The sequence below is a fragment of the Mustela lutreola genome, chromosome X, assembly GCF_030435805.1.
Source record: "Mustela lutreola isolate mMusLut2 chromosome X, mMusLut2.pri, whole genome shotgun sequence".
Taxonomy (NCBI): Eukaryota; Metazoa; Chordata; class Mammalia; order Carnivora; family Mustelidae; genus Mustela; species Mustela lutreola.
In genome coordinates, this window is record NC_081308.1 from 88,674,143 (window position 1) to 88,693,725 (window position 19,583).

Sequence of the window (19,583 nt, forward strand, 5' to 3'; positions counted from 1 at the left end):
GCAGAATGCTTTCTTTTCTTTTTTTTTTTTTTTTTTATAAAGTTATATTGATTTTATGGTACAGAAAGAACCCAGGTATTTTTTTTAAAAGATTTTATTTTATTTGACAGAGAGAGAGATCACAAGTAGGCAGAGAGGCAGGCAGAGACAGAGGGGGAAGCAGGCTCCCTGCTGAGCAGAGAGCCCGATGCGGGGCTCGATCCCAGGACACTGAGATGGTGACCTGAGCCGAAGGCAGCGGCTTAATCCACTGAGCCACCCAGGCGCCCCAGCAGAATGCTTTCTTGATGGAGAACTTACAACCCAAGTGGAGGAATAGAGAACTGGTCCACTGGGGTTATGGAAATTCTTGCGGTGGAGGTATGGTGATGATGATGGTACTATAACAGCCATACCATTAACTGAGATCCAGCCACTATTACTGAGTTCCTCTAGACATTGTCATATTTCTCTCAATCCTAAAAATAAAACACACACACACACACACACACACACACACACACACACACACACACACAACTACTGTGATCCATAACACTCTCTTCCTACTCACAGACCAGTATCCCCTTTCCTTGAAAGAGTACCCTATTTCTATCTCCATTCCTCATCTACCACTCACTCCTCAACCCACTGCAGTCTGGCTTTTCTTTCCCAACCCATCACTGCCTCTTCCGGGACTCTAGAACCTCTGCTCTCATCCATCTTCACATATTTATTCAGCAAATACTGAGTCCCTACCGGTGCCATACATGGTTCTCACTCCTGATATACGGCAGCAAATGAGACAAGGTCTCTCTTCTCAGGAAGTTCCCATTCCTGGCGTGATTCAAAGATAATAAGTAAGGAAAAAAAGGAACAGACTGTAAACAATATAATTCCATGGAGAATGAAATAAGTAAATATAATATGTATGTATATTATATTAATATGTAGATAACGATTATAATTTTTCTATTATAATAATATGTTTATTATAGATGTATATTTATACATATATATATTTATATACATGATGAGGGAGAGAGCAATATTTTAGACTAGGTGGTTAGGAACACCTCAATGCAAAAGTAACAAGCAAGGGAAAATAAAACCCCAAAATGACTGTATTGACCAGTTCTAATAAGAATTGAGCATGAAGGGCCACCTGGGTGGATCAGTGGGTTAAAGCCTCTACCTTTGGCTCAGGTCATGATCCCAGGGTCCTGGGATCGAGCCCCACATCGGGCTCTCTGCTCAGCAGAAAGCCTGCTTCCGCCCCCGTTCCCCGGCCTGCCTCTCTGCCTACTTGTGTTCTCTGTCTGTCAAATAAATAAATAAATAAATAAATAAATAAATAAATAAATAAATCTTAAAAAAAAAAAAAAAAGAATTGAACATGAAGATCGGCTAAACTGTTTGTAAAGTAATTTTTGTGTGAATTTTAAAATATGACAAGAATGTAACATGCGAAAAAAATCCAAAAGCAAACAACTTTTGATATCAAGTGGAGCCCAATTCCAATACAGGACATTTGGGCATAAATGAACATTCTAGAGCATGCATGTAATGAGAGGGAGAAGGGAAGGAACATCCTTGTAGGCTGACCTTGATTTAACATCAGTAGACTGCCAATAAAAAGGGGTACTTTAGTCGAGCATACTCTTATTCATAAACTCGAGGGATTTTGGAAAAGCAAAAATTGGATCTGCTGACTGAGTGCTCTCCAACGCACTTTAGTCCATGATGGAGAATATCACTAACAGCGGGGCACATGATGGTCATACCCTCAGAATAGATACTGTTATCAGGGTGGAACCTATTTGAGCACCTTCTAAAGGTAGGTAGAGCAGAAAGCTCCAGGCAGCACACACATTGACATTTTTAATCTTAGTCAGGGCATCTTGGCGCCCTTCTTGTGAGAAGATGCAAAATCACTCAAATCAGGGACTGTGACAACAACTCCTTTTTAAGAGAGAGGAATGAGTTGGAGAATGAAGTAGGGTGATTAGCGCAAGGCTTGCATTTCCACGAGGTTAAGAAATAGATGTGAATGCTGATGAAACTGGGAGTCATGAAAGAGCTCAGATGAACTTGCAGCTTTCAGATCACTTCTGATTGGGGAAGGTAGGCCTAAACGACATCAGCAAACAAACCACACGATACGTGTCTTCAGGCTACAGACTTTTTTGAAGTGCCTCCAGTGAAGGGGTTCCCTTCCACAAATTTAAGGGAATTTTAATATTGAAAAACAAATCTATAATTTACTTAAATAAACCAAGAGAAAATAGTGTTCTCACTGGCTGCTGAAGCTACTTGGAAAGGGCATCTTTGATATCTAATAAGTTACCTGAAATGGCTTAGAAAGCCAAAACTGTTATCCTGAGCACATGGATCTCAAACAAAATCTTAATACCATCTTTGCTGATGAAATGCTACTATCATTCATATTAGAGCCAGAAAGTGACCAGAAAGCTTCTTATCAACATTACAGTCGAAAAGTGTTTGCGAATATGTGGAAATTAAATTATAAAAAGATTTAAATACTACAAGAAGAGCCTATATAGGTTTAGTTGATCTGATTGCACTGCAAAAGAGTAAATATAGAGAACAGCTTTGTCTTGGAAAACATTACACACTTAAAAATAAACAGGAACCTCCTCCCCCAAAAAAATAGATAAATAAAATGAACAGGAACCTTCACAGACTCTAAGCAAGTGCAAACTGAAGTCAAGCATGGCTTTTTATTTTTTTTCTTAAACTCACAGACACATTTGTAGTGTCTATTCCAGACATACAGTTGATACCAAGACTTTGATTGAGTGAATGAATGAGCCATATTTTCAATCTCTAAGTAGTAAGAATGGTGGGGGTGGGGGGGACGAGACTAAGAAGATGACTAATTTAAATGAGAGGTGGTAAGAAGTAACCTAATACAGTTTCCTTAAGCACCAGGAAAATTATTTCAATTGTATGGCTTTTCTCCCCATTTTCTTACGGGCCTTGATGGAGAGTGCGGATCTCCTGCTTTCAAGCACTGATCTTGCACTTACAAGGTTTGTGACTCCGTGCCCTCTGGACCTGAGTTTCTTCTGTGATAAACTAGGTATAATAGCATTGTTGTAAACGCCGGATAAAACAGTACCTGTAAAAGTCCTCTGTAAACGAAAAACTAGTGTATAGGGCTAGGGTGATAGTATCACAGATATGACAGTATACTGCTTTCTCTGCTATTGAAATAAAAGACCTGATAAACAAAACAAAACAACAAAAAAAATAAACAAAGGGGAACTGCCAAAGCTCTTATGTCAGTAATATCTGGCAATATTCACTGCACAAAACATTGAGACAGAAGTTTTCATAAATTTATTGCAGAATGCATTTAAAAACTGGAATAAGAACCCATGATATCATGTTAACAGCATAAATTTCAAATGCACATGAAAAATATTGTTCTCTATAAAGGGATCGAGGAGATTGACCTTGCCTCAGATATTTAAAAATTTCTTTAATAACCCACCTAAGAGAGGTCAGATGGATTCTTATATCAGCTTCTGCACTTTATCGGTTGCCATATCACCCATAAGGAACCTCTGGAAAATTCCCCACATGCTCATGAGAGAATGAGAAAGAAAAGGGTAACATCACTATAACAAAAATAACACACACCCCCCCCCCCCCACTGAGGCCGCCCTGCAGAAATAACTAACAGAAATGAGTGTTTGGGAAACCCAAGAAATGCCGCATGGTTAAGGAGAGCCCACAGCTGTCCAAGGAATAAAGTGCACTCCAATACAGATTAAAGTAGTACTGATCCTGTTTTGGTCAAAGTAAAAATGCTGTAAATATCCACAGAATGCCGCATCAAGAACAAAAACTATAGAGTTTGTCCCACTTTTTAAAGCTACAGGTCTGTCCCGCCAAGTAAGGTGGCTCTGAAAAGAGCCTTTGATTTGCGAGGTGGTCAGGCGGTCCGGAGGCAGCTCACTGGCAGAAGGTGTACCTGAGGATGGCTTTGGTGGCCTCGGACGCGGCGTGCTTGCCAATCTCCCCGGGCAGCAGCAGGTGCACGGCTGTCTGGATCTCCCTGGAGGTGATGGTGGAGCGCTGGGTGGAGCGGGCCAGGCGAGAGGCCTCGTCGGCGATGCGCTCGAAGATGTCCTTGACGAACGAATCCAAGACGCTCACGGCCTTCTTCGAGAGGCTCAGGCCCTCGTGAACCTGCTTCAGAACCCTGGGGAAGTAGGTGGCGAAACTGTTGTGGGAGCAGCAGTGGCGGCGGCGGCGGCGGCGGCGGCGGCGGCGGCGGCGGCGGCGGCAACATTGGCCCCTCGGCGAATTCTGCTTCGGGCCCTTCGGGTCAGCTTCTGTGGGCTTCTCCCCTGTGCCCAGGCTTTCCTCCCGAGAGTTCTCACAGCCAGGCTCCGCCATGTGGGGCTCGCCTTTCCCACGCCCCAGAAGGAAGGACAGTGGTGGCTGCGGGGGAAGGAGGGGGGGGGGGGTGCGCTGGCCCGTTTATAGTCGCTGCGCTTCCTGACGTCACGGGCAACCTCCATACCTGATTGGACCAAATGCAAGGCAGGAAAGCGGGGCTCTATGCCAGGCCGTGTCGCCTCTGATTGCATACCCTTGAACGTGACATCACATCGGACAGTCAGAGAGGGAAATCCAGTGCCCTCTAAACTCCTTGGGACCTCGGTCAGAAAATCTTTCAAACATTCCACTTCGTTGTGCATTTTGTCTGCTGGTTTTCAACCTCAAGACAGTAACAGATCTTAGAAGACTCATGTTTTTATTGCAATACTTTATATTCCACGTCATTACCTTATTTCCGATAAGCAGTAAGTGGCATTGGATCAGGATGTGCTAGAAACCAGGATGCTCTGGAGACCCAGAGTCAACGTGTCCACCTGTACTCTGGAAAACGTTCCCTGGGTACTTGAAAACAATGCGTATTCTGCTGCTTTCGGATGGAATATTCTGAACATATCTGCTAAACCCATCTGGTCCAGTGGGTCATTCAAAGCCATTGGCTCCTTGTTGATTTTCTGTTTAGACCACCTGTCCATTGATGTAACTCAGGCCTTAAGGTCCCCTACTACTATTGTGCTATTATCGATTAGTTCCTTTGTGCTTGTTATTCACTGTTTTTATGTATTTGGGTGCTCCCACGTTGGGTGCATAAATATTTATAATTCTTATAGCTTCTTCTTGGAGTATCCTCTTTATTACTATATAGTGTCCTTCTTTGTCTCTTGTTAGAGTCCTTTTTTAAAAAATTGTGTCATGTTAGTCACCATACAGCACACCATTGGATTTTGATGTAGCGTTCCTGATTCATTATTGCAGTGTAACACCCAGTGCTCGTCACAACACGTGGCCTCCTTAATACCCATCACTGGGTACCCCCATCCCCATACCCTCCTCCCCTCCAAAGCCCTCAGACTGTTTCCCGGAGTCCACGGTCTCTCATGGTTCGTGGCCCCCTCTGAATCTCCCCACCTTCAGTTTTCCCTTCCTTCCTCTAATGTCCTCCGTGCTATTCCTTATGTTCCACATATGACTGAAACCGTTAAGGTCCAGTTTGTCCGATACAACTATCGCTACTCTGGCTTTAGTTTGACATCCACGCGCATGATAGGTGTTGCTCCATCCTCTCACTTTCTTTCCAACCGTTGGTGTCTTTAGGCCTAAAACGAGTCTCTTGTAGGCAGCATATAGATGGGTCTTTTTTTTTTTTTTGATCCATTCTGTCACCCTATGTCTTTTGATTGGAGCATTCAGTCCATTCCCATTCAAAGTAATTATCGATAGATATGTATTTATCACCATTTTATTAACTGTTCCGTGGTTGCTTCTGAAGAGTTTCTCCGATCTTTTCTTGTCTTTCTCTCTTTCATGTTTTGCTGATTTTCTTTAATGACATATTTGGGTCCCGTTCTCTTTATTCTTTGCCTATTTATTAGTGGTTTTTGATTTGTGGGTGCCATTAAGTCTGTGTATAACCTCTTCTGCACAAAGCAGTCTATATTAAGTTGGTCACTTAAGACTGAACCCATTCTTGGCTCCTCTCCTCCTCATGTTTTTGGTACATGTTGTTACATTTTAGTGTTTATTTATTTTTATTTTCATTTTTCGTAGTGAGGGAGAGAGTGGGGAGGGGAAGAGGGAGGAGGGGCGAGAGAGTCTGAAGTGGGTTCCATGCTGGCCGTGGAGCCCAATGTGGGGCTGCATCCCACAACGCCAAATCATGACCTGAGCCGAAATCAAGAGTCAGACACTCTACCGACTGAGCCACCCAGGCGCCCCCACGTTGTTACATTTTAAATCCTTGTATTCTGTGAATTCTTTGACTGGCTTTTTACCAGAATAGTCAATTTTTAGTGCTTTTGTGGGTTTTTTTTCCCTACCTTGATACTGTCACTTTGGGTCTCTCGACTTTCCACACAGAGTCCCCTTTACTACTTCCTGCAGGGCCGGTTTAGTGGTCACAAACTCCTTTAGTTTTCGTTGGTCTGGGAAACTCTCTATCTCTCCTTCAATTCTGAATGGCAGCCTTGCTGGAGAGAGTCTTCCTGGCAGCAGATTCTTGCCTTTCAGCTCTCTGCATGTATCATGCCACTGCCCTCCAGCTTGCAAAGTTTCTCTTGGAAAGTCTCCCGCTAGCCTTACGGGCTTTGGCATTCCCTTGTAAATCACTGTCTTCTTTTGTCTTTCTGCTTTTCAAATTTTCCTTTTCGCCCTATTTCGCTGATTTAATTCGAGTATGTCTTGGCGTGGTCTGTTGATTTTTGTGGCAGTTCTCTGTGCCACCTGGATCTGGATGTTTGTTTCCGTCCCCAGTTTAGGGAAGTTTTCAGCTATTATTTCTCCAAATAAGCTTTCTGCCTCCTTTCCTCTCTTCTTCTTCTTCTTCTGGGACTCCTAAAATGTGAATGTTATTACATCTGATGGACTCACTGGGTTCCCTAAGTCTATTCTCGTTTTGGGTAATTCTTTTTTTTTATCTCCATTGTTCGGCTTGATTCCTTTCCATTACTCTGTCTTCTAGGTCACCAATTCATTCCTCTGCTTCTTCCATCCTGCTGTTCATTCCGTGAAACGTGTTTCTCATTTTGTTTACGGAGTCCTTTATCTCCGTTATGTTACCCCTTATCTCTGTGTTAAGGGTCTCACTCGTGTCTTCCACTCTTTTCTGAAGTTCAGTGAGTATCGTCACCGATCATTGCTTTAAATTCTCTAGCAGAGATGTTACTTGCATCTCTTTTGCTTAGATCTCTGGCCGTGGCCTGGTCCCGTTCTTTTGTGTGGGATAAAGTTCTCTGTCTCCTCATTGTGTCTGCTTCTCTGTGTCTGTTCCTGCATGTTACAGAAGCCAGCTACGTCTTCTGCTCTTGAAAGTCGTGACTTTGTGAAGAGGTAGTCCCAGAGTGCCCTGCAGTGCTGTGTCCCCTGTTGATCAGGACTTGTCACTTCAGGAGAGTATCCTATGTGTGTCGCTTGTGCCCTGCTCTTGTGTCTGAGTCGGTTTCCTTTCAAGGCAGTCATCTGCACTGACTCTCTGCCTGTTGTGGGCTGTGCTTGTTCTCTGTGGTGTTACCGGGACCCAGGGAGGCCAGCTCTGGGGACGGGGTGGGACGGGCGTGCCCACCAGGGAACTTGGGAGCAAAATTTGCGTGGGGCCACTGGTCCTCTGCCGGATTCCCCCAAGTGCTGTGGTGGCTGGGCCTGTGTGTGGAGTTGGCCAGGGGCATGAAGCTGGATGTGGCTAGAGGCAGTGGCTGGGTACAGCTGGGCCCCACCCACAACAGTGGCTGTGGGTGCACGGCTGGGAGAGGCACCGCTGCTGGGCACGGTTCAGTGGCTGGGCAGGGAGGCAGCTGCACACCCGGTGGCTGGGTGGGGCATGCACAGCTATAACAAATTCTGCCTTGAAACCCCCACCCCCAGGGCTGAGGCCAACAGGCTTGGAGTGGACAAGTCCTCAGGAGAACTGGGGGGCATGGCACACTGCTAGCGGGTTAGGTAGCAAGTGTCTGTGCAGTGCACAGACGGCCTTATGTTTATGCTGCGGGGCACAGGAGGAAAATGGCACCTGCAGCTCCTTCCTGCTCAGAGAAGTCCCCCACCACGCTCCAAAATCAGTATGAACAGTTCTGTCTCCCGTTTGCCCCGGGCATCGTGTAAACTGCCATTTTTATGTTGCTTCTCCACACGGGCTGCTCTCTCTTTAAGGGTGGCGACCCAGCTGTCACTCTCCCTCCTGGCTTGCTCAGCTTGCTGAGACAGCTGACTTTCAGAGCTCCAGGCTCCGACTCCCACTGGTATTCAGACCCTCTAGTTCCCACAGCCGAACGGTATGGGTATTAGTCTCCTCCGTGTGAGTTCCCTGGTGCGAGCGCCCATTTCTCTGCCCTCCCTACATGTTCCTGCAGGCAGCCTCTCTCCACATTTCTGACCTTCCTAAGCTTTCAGATGCAGCTTCCTCCCTATATTTAGCTGTGGGGTTCGTTCTTCCAGTCGTTGGGTTGCTCTCTGGTTTATTGACTTGTTGTGGATGATAACGAATTGTAAACGTGGGACAGGGTGAGCTCAGTCTCCTCCTACTCTGCCATCTTCCCAAGCTCCTCTGGATTCCCATTCTTAAAACGACTTTTTAAGTAAAACGATATGTATGAGACCAATGTGCATGAATAACTTTGAAAAACCTCTGTAAGTCATGTGGACAGAAAGGGCATTTTGAACCGGCAGCAATTAGCATGACGGAAATTAAGAGACTGTGAAACAGAATGTAATTTTTCTAAATGGTCCACAGGCCTTTCTCTGAAAAAGCATATGGCTCTGAAAAGAGCCTGTGGCTTCAAATATTTAGTTGCCCATGTAAATGGCAATTTCTAGGGACCACCCACAGGGATTTACTGGCCCTTCATTTTATGGTAGCTTTCCTTGAGTATTTATGCAGCAGGCCCTCCATCCCTTTTCATATCCCTTTGGATTTATCTCTCTTCTGATGGGACTCAAGAAAAGGTCGGAGTGCTGTCCATTAGCTAGCGTTTGTCTCACCCTTTGGCTCAGAGTGACACCTTTCACAGGCTTCTACATTCAAGTCACAGGTTATTTCGAATTTATTTTAAATGTCCACATGGGATACATAGCAAACATGATGAAATAGTGGGTTTTAGTGCAACTCATAACAAACTTCAAAGCACCGAACCCCCCCCCCCAACACCCCCACCCCCCCAGTGTGTTCTCTCTTCACAGATATATAGGAAGCTAGAACTCAGTTAAAGGCAAAGCACTCGGATAGTCACCAACTACCTTGAAATTCAGCATGTACCTATAGGAAAAGGAAACAAGAAAGGAAGGAAGAAAGAAGAAGGCAGGCAGGCAGGAAGGAAGAAAAGGAAAGGAAAAAGAAAAAGAAAAAAGCAAACCCAAGCCTAGCCCACGTACCAAGAAGAAAAAACACAATGGGTATTAAAGGGCATTACCATTATCTTAAGTCCCCCTACCCATCCAATCACCTGACGTAGAGGAAGGAGTCCTCTTAGTGCTCTTAATCGCCAAACAGCCTCCTCTTATTTTGATGCAAAGCAATAGGGACATGTCCCACTGTGACATGGGCATGTTTGCCCTTCAACAACCCCAGTTCAAAGCAAGAGCTTCAGCTGGAGTCCACAGGCAGACAGACACCACCACCACCTTCCCCCTCAATCTCTAGGCGGTGCCCCGTGTCACAGGAAGGCTGTTATTGGTTCAGCTATGGTCACCCCACCACCCTTTGGGCCAATGGTCGTGGATCCTGTGCCACCAGATGCTTCTTGGCTGCTTCTAGCGGAGGCTGGTAGCACAGCGGCTCTCATTGGAGAACCCCGTCATCCATGCTTAATTGCAGTTCAGGAAGACTTTTGTGTCAAAAGGGAAAGATGACAGAAGCAGGTTAAATTCAAAAGAAGTAAAGTAGGCCTATCAGAAGGTCGGGAGCTTGAGTAGGGCATGAGTCTAGATTCAGTTTTCTGCACAGTGTTTGGGTCCTCTTTTATGTAATTAACTGAATTAGGTTGAGGGGCTACGTTGAGCGAGTGTGAATGGGGTAAGTGTGAGTTCTGTATCTGCTACAGCCCTTCACTTGTTGCTATATCAAAAAATCTCGAGAGGACACTACTCTAGGCAAGGAGGAGAAGGAGAAGACCAAAGACAAGTAAAATTACTGTGGACCCAGCTGTGACAGTAAAGAGTCCTGAAGGGGCTGACCTGAAGGAACGGGCAGTTCAGGAAAGTGACGAAATGTGATAGGGCCAAGGAAAATCATAACAGACGGCACCACACACATATATTAAAGTGGACTTGCTCACGGTTAAAAGGGCTTTAAGAATGGGCAGAATGGCCCAGGCCAAAACGCCAGACTTGGTGGCACTCTGGAGAGTTACAGGTCTTTCTGGGCCAAGTGAGGTGGCTCTGAAAAGAGCCTTTGGTTTGCGAGGTGGTCAGGCGGTCCAGGGGCAGCTCATTCGCGTCTGTTGAACCTGATGACAGCCTTGGTGGCCTCGGACACGGCGTGCTTGCCAATCTCCCCGGGCAGCAGCAGGCGCACGGCTGTCTGGATCTCCCCGGAGGTGATGGTGGAGCGCTGGGTGGAGCGGGCCAGGCGAGACGCCTCGTCGACGATGCGCTCGAACATGTCCTTGACGAACGAATCCATGACGCTCACGGCCTGCTGCGAGAGGCTCAGGCCCTCGTGAACTTGCTTCAGAACCCTGGGGAAGTAGGTGGCAAAGCTGTCGGGGCAGCGGCCACGGCGGCGCCTGCGGCGCCTTGGCTGCTCCTGCTTTGGACTCTTCGGGTCCGCTGCCATTGGCTCCTCGGTGCCCAGGCTCTCCTCGGAAGAGGTCTCACAGCCAGGTTCAGCCATGTGGGGCTCGCCTTCCCGACAGCTCAGAAGGAACGGCACTGGCAGCGGTTTGCGAGGCGCTGGTTCACTTATAGTCGCCGCGTTTCCTGACGTCACTCGCAAGCCCTATCTGATTGGACTAAATGAAATCCCAGGAAGCTGGTCACCGAGCCAAGTCTCCTCAGATCTGATCCAGGCCCTCGAGCTTGAGATCTCCTCAGTCCGTGTGGGAATCAGACATTCCGTATGATGATGTAGTTTACCTCTAGTGGTGGGGTTACGATCCAGAGTTATGAAATACAGCACAATTTTCGGCTCTCACTGAGTAAACGATACCTTTACATGGAATGTTCAACATTTTTCTGGTGCCCATCATGAGAAATTTAGAGGCTGCCTAATTACCACACGGACTGAGGAGATATCAAGATGTCAAGAATCAGAAGTAAAGGGTTAGTTTACTTCAGATTTCCAAATTTGAAACATTTTTTTTTCTTTTTAGAATGTGAGAGAGAAAAAACAGAGGGAAGGGGGAGTGGCGAAGACAGAGGGAAAGATTCCCAAGCAGGCTCCAATCTCAGCGCAGAGCCCAAATAGACGCGATGTCAAGCTCGAGGGCCTGGATCAGATCTGAGGAGACTTGGCTCGGTGACCAGCTTCCTGGGATTTCATTTAGTCCAATCAGATAGGGCTTGCGAGTGACGTCAGGAAACGCGGCGACTATAAGTGAACCAGCGCCTCGCAAACCGCTGCCAGTGCCGTTCCTTCTGAGCTGTCGGGAAGGCGAGCCCCACATGGCTGAACCTGGCTGTGAGACCTCTTCCGAGGAGAGCCTGGGCACCGAGGAGCCAATGGCAGCGGACCCGAAGAGTCCAAAGCAGGAGCAGCCAAGGCGCCGCAGGCGCCGCCGTGGCCGCTGCCCCGACAGCTTTGCCACCTACTTCCCCAGGGTTCTGAAGCAAGTTCACGAGGGCCTGAGCCTCTCGCAGCAGGCCGTGAGCGTCATGGATTCGTTCGTCAAGGACATGTTCGAGCGCATCGTCGACGAGGCGTCTCGCCTGGCCCGCTCCACCCAGCGCTCCACCATCACCTCCGGGGAGATCCAGACAGCCGTGCGCCTGCTGCTGCCCGGGGAGATTGGCAAGCACGCCGTGTCCGAGGCCACCAAGGCTGTCATCAGGTTCAACAGACGCGAATGAGCTGCCCCTGGACCGCCTGACCACCTCGCAAACCAAAGGCTCTTTTCAGAGCCACCTCACTTGGCCCAGAAAGACCTGTAACTCTCCAGAGTGCCACCAAGTCTGGCGTTTTGGCCTGGGCCATTCTGCCCATTCTTAAAGCCCTTTTAACCGTGAGCAAGTCCACTTTAATATATGTGTGTGGTGCCGTCTGTTATGATTTTCCTTGGCCCTATCACATTTCGTCACTTTCCTGAACTGCCCGTTCCTTCAGGTCAGCCCCTTCAGGACTCTTTACTGTCACAGCTGGGTCCACAGTAATTTTACTTGTCTTTGGTCTTCTCCTTCTCCTCCTTGCCTAGAGTAGTGTCCTCTCGAGATTTTTTGATATAGCAACAAGTGAAGGGCTGTAGCAGATACAGAACTCACACTTACCCCATTCACACTCGCTCAACGTAGCCCCTCAACCTAATTCAGTTAATTACATAAAAGAGGACCCAAACACTGTGCAGAAAACTGAATCTAGACTCATGCCCTACTCAAGCTCCCGACCTTCTGATAGGCCTACTTTACTTCTTTTGAATTTAACCTGCTTCTGTCATCTTTCCCTTTTGACACAAAAGTCTTCCTGAACTGCAATTAAGCATGGATGACGGGGTTCTCCAATGAGAGCCGCTGTGCTACCAGCCTCCGCTAGAAGCAGCCAAGAAGCATCTGGTGGCACAGGATCCACGACCATTGGCCCAAAGGGTGGTGGGGTGACCATAGCTGAACCAATAACAGCCTTCCTGTGACACGGGGCACCGCCTAGAGATTGAGGGGGAAGGTGGTGGTGGTGTCTGTCTGCCTGTGGACTCCAGCTGAAGCTCTTGCTTTGAACTGGGGTTGTTGAAGGGCAAACATGCCCATGTCACAGTGGGACATGTCCCTATTGCTTTGCATCAAAATAAGAGGAGGCTGTTTGGCGATTAAGAGCACTAAGAGGACTCCTTCCTCTACGTCAGGTGATTGGATGGGTAGGGGGACTTAAGATAATGGTAATGCCCTTTAATACCCATTGTGTTTTTTCTTCTTGGTACGTGGGCTAGGCTTGGGTTTGCTTTTTTCTTTTTCTTTTTCCTTTCCTTTTCTTCCTTCCTGCCTGCCTGCCTTCTTCTTTCTTCCTTCCTTTCTTGTTTCCTTTTCCTATAGGTACATGCTGAATTTCAAGGTAGTTGGTGACTATCCGAGTGCTTTGCCTTTAACTGAGTTCTAGCTTCCTATATATCTGTGAAGAGAGAACACACTGGGGGGGTGGGGGTGTTGGGGGGGGGGTTCGGTGCTTTGAAGTTTGTTATGAGTTGCACTAAAACCCACTATTTCATCATGTTTGCTATGTATCCCATGTGGACATTTAAAATAAATTCGAAATAACCTGTGACTTGAATGTAGAAGCCTGTGAAAGGTGTCACTCTGAGCCAAAGGGTGAGACAAACGCTAGCTAATGGACAGCACTCCGACCTTTTCTTGAGTCCCATCAGAAGAGAGATAAATCCAAAGGGATATGAAAAGGGATGGAGGGCCTGCTGCATAAATACTCAAGGAAAGCTACCATAAAATGAAGGGCCAGTAAATCCCTGTGGGTGGTCCCTAGAAATTGCCATTTACATGGGCAACTAAATATTTGAAGCCACAGGCTCTTTTCAGAGCCATATGCTTTTTCAGAGAAAGGCCTGTGGACCATTTAGAAAAATTACATTCTGTTTCACAGTCTCTTAATTTCCGTCATGCTAATTGCTGCCGGTTCAAAATGCCCTTTCTGTCCACATGACTTACAGAGGTTTTTCAAAGTTATTCATGCACATTGGTCTCATACATATCGTTTTACTTAAAAAGTCGTTTTAAGAATGGGAATCCAGAGGAGCTTGGGAAGATGGCAGAGTAGGAGGAGACTGAGCTCACCCTGTCCCACGTTTACAATTCGTTATCATCCACAACAAGTCAATAAACCAGAGAGCAACCCAACGACTGGAAGAACGAACCCCACAGCTAAATATAGGGAGGAAGCTGCATCTGAAAGCTTAGGAAGGTCAGAAATGTGGAGAGAGGCTGCCTGCAGGAACATGTAGGGAGGGCAGAGAAATGGGCGCTCGCACCAGGGAACTCACACGGAGGAGACTAATACCCATACCGTTCGGCTGTGGGAACTAGAGGGTCTGAATACCAGTGGGAGTCGGAGCCTGGAGCTCTGAAAGTCAGCTGTCTCAGCAAGCTGAGCAAGCCAGGAGGGAGAGTGACAGCTGGGTCGCCACCCTTAAAGAGAGAGCAGCCCGTGTGGAGAAGCAACATAAAAATGGCAGTTTACACGATGCCCGGGGCAAACGGGAGACAGAACTGTTCATACTGATTTTGGAGCGTGGTGGGGGACTTCTCTGAGCAGGAAGGAGCTGCAGGTGCCATTTTCCTCCTGTGCCCCGCAGCATAAACATAAGGCCGTCTGTGCACTGCACAGACACTTGCTACCTAACCCGCTAGCAGTGTGCCATGCCCCCCAGTTCTCCTGAGGACTTGTCCACTCCAAGCCTGTTGGCCTCAGCCCTGGGGGTGGGGGTTTCAAGGCAGAATTTGTTATAGCTGTGCATGCCCCACCCAGCCACCGGGTGTGCAGCTGCCTCCCTGCCCAGCCACTGAACCGTGCCCAGCAGCGGTGCCTCTCCCAGCCGTGCACCCACAGCCACTGTTGTGGGTGGGGCCCAGCTGTACCCAGCCACTGCCTCTAGCCACATCCAGCTTCATGCCCCTGGCCAACTCCACACACAGGCCCAGCCACCACAGCACTTGGGGGAATCCGGCAGAGGACCAGTGGCCCCACGCAAATTTTGCTCCCAAGTTCCCTGGTGGGCACGCCCGTCCCACCCCGTCCCCAGAGCTGGCCTCCCTGGGTCCCGGTAACACCACAGAGAACAAGCACAGCCCACAACAGGCAGAGAGTCAGTGCAGATGACTGCCTTGAAAGGAAACCGACTCAGACACAAGAGCAGGGCACAAGCGACACACATAGGATACTCTCCTGAAGTGACAAGTCCTGATCAACAGGGGACACAGCACTGCAGGGCACTCTGGGACTACCTCTTCACAAAGTCACGACTTTCAAGAGCAGAAGACGTAGCTGGCTTCTGTAACATGCAGGAACAGACACAGAGAAGCAGACACAATGAGGAGACAGAGAACTTTATCCCACACAAAAGAACGGGACCAGGCCACGGCCAGAGATCTAAGCAAAAGAGATGCAAGTAACATCTCTGCTAGAGAATTTAAAGCAATGATCGGTGACGATACTCACTGAACTTCAGAAAAGAGTGGAAGACACGAGTGAGACCCTTAACACAGAGATAAGGGGTAACATAACGGAGATAAAGGACTCCGTAAACAAAATGAGAAACACGTTTCACGGAATGAACAGCAGGATGGAAGAAGCAGAGGAATGAATTGGTGACCTAGAAGACAGAGTAATGGAAAGGAATCAAGCCGAACAATGGAGATAAAAAAAAAGAATTACCCAAAACGAGAATAGACTTAGGGAACCCAGTGAGTCCATCAGATGTAATAACATTCACATTTTAGGAGTCCCAGAAGAAGAAGAAGAAGAGAGGAAAGGAGGCAGAAAGCTTATTTGGAGAAATAATAGCTGAAAACTTCCCTAAACTGGGGACGGAAACAAACATCCAGATCCAGGTGGCACAGAGAACTGCCACAAAAATCAACAGACCACGCCAAGACATACTCGAATTAAATCAGCGAAATAGGGCGAAAAGGAAAATTTGAAAAGCAGAAAGACAAAAGAAGACAGTGATTTACAAGGGAATGCCAAAGCCCGTAAGGCTAGCGGGAGACTTTCCAAGAGAAACTTTGCAAGCTGGAGGGCAGTGGCATGATACATGCAGAGAGCTGAAAGGCAAGAATCTGCTGCCAGGAAGACTCTCTCCAGCAAGGCTGCCATTCAGAATTGAAGGAGAGATAGAGAGTTTCCCAGACCAACGAAAACTAAAGGAGTTTGTGACCACTAAACCGGCCCTGCAGGAAGTAGTAAAGGGGACTCTGTGTGGAAAGTCGAGAGACCCAAAGTGACAGTATCAAGGTAGGGAAAAAAAACCCACAAAAGCACTAAAAATTGACTATTCTGGTAAAAAGCCAGTCAAAGAATTCACAGAATACAAGGATTTAAAATGTAACAACGTGGGGGCGCCTGGGTGGCTCAGTCGGTAGAGTGTCTGACTCTTGATTTCGGCTCAGGTCATGATTTGGCGTTGTGGGATGCAGCCCCACATTGGGCTCCACGGCCAGCATGGAACCCACTTCAGACTCTCTCGCCCCTCCTCCCTCTTCCCCTCCCCACTCTCTCCCTCACTACGAAAAATGAAAATAAAAATAAATAAACACTAAAATGTAACAACATGTACCAAAAACATGAGGAGGAGAGGAGCCAAGAATGGGTTCAGTCTTAAGTGACCAACTTAATATAGACTGCTTTGTGCAGAAGAGGTTATACACAGACTTAATGGCACCCACAAATCAAAAACCACTAATAAATAGGCAAAGAATAAAGAGAACGGGACCCAAATATGTCATTAAAGAAAATCAGCAAAACATGAAAGAGAGAAAGACAAGAAAAGATCGGAGAAACTCTTCAGAAGCAACCACGGAACAGTTAATAAAATGGTGATAAATACATATCTATCGATAATTACTTTGAATGGGAATGGACTGAATGCTCCAATCAAAAGACATAGGGTGACAGAATGGATCAAAAAAAAAAAAAAAGACCCATCTATATGCTGCCTACAAGAGACTCGTTTTAGGCCTAAAGACACCAACGGTTGGAAAGAAAGTGAGAGGATGGAGCAACACCTATCATGCGCGTGGATGTCAAACTAAAGCCAGAGTAGCGATAGTTGTATCGGACAAACTGGACCTTAACGGTTTCAGTCATATGTGGAACATAAGGAATAGCACGGAGGACATTAGAGGAAGGAAGGGAAAACTGAAGGTGGGGAGATTCAGAGGGGGCCACGAACCATGAGAGACCGTGGACTCCGGGAAACAGTCTGAGGGCTTTGGAGGGGAGGAGGGTATGGGGATGGGGGTACCCAGTGATGGGTATTAAGGAGGCCACGTGTTGTGACGAGCACTGGGTGTTACACTGCAATAATGAATCAGGAACGCTACATCAAAATCCAATGGTGTGCTGTATGGTGACTAACATGACACAATTTTTTAAAAAAGGACTCTAACAAGAGACAAAGAAGGACACTATATAGTAATAAAGAGGATACTCCAAGAAGAAGCTATAAGAATTATAAATATTTATGCACCCAACGTGGGAGCACCCAAATACATAAAAACAGTGAATAACAAGCACAAAGGAACTAATCGATAATAGCACAATAGTAGTAGGGGACCTTAAGGCCTGAGTTACATCAATGGACAGGTGGTCTAAACAGAAAATCAACAAGGAGCCAATGGCTTTGAATGACCCACTGGACCAGATGGGTTTAGCAGATATGTTCAGAATATTCCATCCGAAAGCAGCAGAATACGCATTGTTTTCAAGTACCCAGGGAACGTTTTCCAGAGTACAGGTGGACACGTTGACTCTGGGTCTCCAGAGCATCCTGGTTTCTAGCACATCCTGATCCAATGCCACTTACTGCTTATCGGAAATAAGGTAATGACGTGGAATATAAAGTATTGCAATAAAAACATGAGTCTTCTAAGATCTGTTACTGTCTTGAGGTTGAAAACCAGCAGACAAAATGCACAACGAAGTGGAATGTTTGAAAGATTTTCTGACCGAGGTCCCAAGGAGTTTAGAGGGCACTGGATTTCCCTCTCTGACTGTCCGATGTGATGTCACGTTCAAGGGTATGCAATCAGAGGCGACACGGCCTGGCATAGAGCCCCGCTTTCCTGCCTTGCATTTGGTCCAATCAGGTATGGAGGTTGCCCGTGACGTCAGGAAGCGCAGCGACTATAAACGGGCCAGCGCACCCCCCCCCTCCTTCCCCCGCAGCCACCACTGTCCTTCCTTCTGGGGCGTGGGAAAGGCGAGCCCCACATGGCGGAGCCTGGCTGTGAGAACTCTCGGGAGGAAAGCCTGGGCACAGGGGAGAAGCCCACAGAAGCTGACCCGAAGGGCCCGAAGCAGAATTCGCCGAGGGGCCAATGTTGCCGCCGCCGCCGCCGCCGCCGCCGCCGCCGCCGCCGCCGCCGCCGCCGCCGCCACTGCTGCTCCCACAACAGTTTCGCCACCTACTTCCCCAGGGTTCTGAAGCAGGTTCACGAGGGCCTGAGCCTCTCGAAGAAGGCCGTGAGCGTCTTGGATTCGTTCGTCAAGGACATCTTCGAGCGCATCGCCGACGAGGCCTCTCGCCTGGCCCGCTCCACCCAGCGCTCCACCATCACCTCCAGGGAGATCCAGACAGCCGTGCACCTGCTGCTGCCCGGGGAGATTGGCAAGCACACCGCGTCCGAGGCCACCAAAGCCATCCTCAGGTACACCTTCTGCCAGTGAGCTGCCTCCGGACCGCCTGACCACCTCGCAAATCAAAGGCTCTTTTCAGAACCACCTTACTTGGCGGGACAGACCTGTAGCTTTAAAAAGTGGGACAAACTCTATAGTTTTTGTTCTTGATGCGGCATTCTGTGGATATTTACAGCATTTTTACTTTGACCAAAACAGGATCAGTACTACTTTAATCTGTATTGGAGTGCACTTTATTCCTTGGACAGCTGTGGGCTCTCCTTAACCATGCGGCATTTCTTGGGTTTCCCAAACACTCATTTCTGTTAGTTATTTCTGCAGGGCGGCCTCAGTGGGGGGGGGAGGGGTGTTATTTTTGTTATAGTGATGTTACCCTTTTCTTTCTCATTCTCTCATGAGCATGTGGGGAATTTTCCAGAGGTTCCTTATGGGTGATATGGCAACCGATAAAGTGCAGAAGCTGATATAAGAATCCATCTGACCTCTCTTAGGTGGGTTATTAAAGAGATTTTTAAATATCTGAGGCAAGGTCAATCTCCTCGATCCCTTTATAGAGAACAATATTTTTCATGTGCATTTGAAATTTATGCTGTTAACATGATATCATGGGTTCTTATTCCAGTTTTTAAATGCATTCTGCAATAAATTTATGAAAACTTCTGTCTCAATGTTTTGTGCAGTGAATATTGCCAGATATTACTGACATAAGAGCTTTGGCAGTTCCCCTTTGTTTATTTTTTGTTTGTTTTGTTTTGTTTTGTTTATCAGGTCTTTTATTTCAATAGCAGAGAAAGCAGTATACTGTCATATCTGTGATACTATCACCCTAGCCCTATACACTAGTTTTTCGTTTACAGAGGACTTTTACAGGTACTGTTTTATCCGGCGTTTACAACAATGCTATTATACCTAGTTTATCACAGAAGAAACTCAGGTCCAGAGGGCACGGAGTCACAAACCTTGTAAGTGCAAGATCAGTGCTTGAAAGCAGGAGATCCGCACTCTCCATCAAGGCCCGTAA

At 47.2% G+C, this 19,583-nt stretch overlaps 3 protein-coding genes across 3 annotated transcripts; 2 read left to right on the top strand and 1 right to left on the bottom strand.

Moving 5' to 3' along the window:
• Positions 1 to 3,943: 3,943 nt before the first annotated feature.
• LOC131821800 (histone H2B-like) lies at positions 3,944 to 10,888 on the bottom strand. The gene is made up of 3 exons (XM_059158125.1): positions 10,511 to 10,888; positions 4,694 to 4,720; positions 3,944 to 4,170 (listed from the first exon to the last, which is right to left on the bottom strand). Exons 1-3 carry the CDS (start codon positions 10,886 to 10,888, stop codon positions 3,961 to 3,963), a joined length of 615 nt encoding a protein of 204 aa, XP_059014108.1. The 3' UTR covers positions 3,944 to 3,960.
• A 770-nt stretch (positions 10,889 to 11,658) lies between these two features.
• Positions 11,659 to 12,063, top strand: LOC131821801 (histone H2B type W-T-like). Its single transcript, XM_059158126.1, has one exon. It carries the CDS (start codon positions 11,659 to 11,661, stop codon positions 12,061 to 12,063), a length of 405 nt encoding a protein of 134 aa, XP_059014109.1.
• Positions 12,064 to 15,651: 3,588 nt separating this feature from the next.
• LOC131821802 (histone H2B-like) lies at positions 15,652 to 18,592 on the top strand (the record flags this gene model as incomplete). The annotated part of the gene is made up of 2 exons (XM_059158127.1): positions 15,652 to 15,692; positions 18,331 to 18,592. Coding segments are annotated over 2 exons (303 nt in total), but the record flags the coding sequence as incomplete, so codon positions are not given.
• Positions 18,593 to 19,583: the final 991 nt, after the last annotated feature.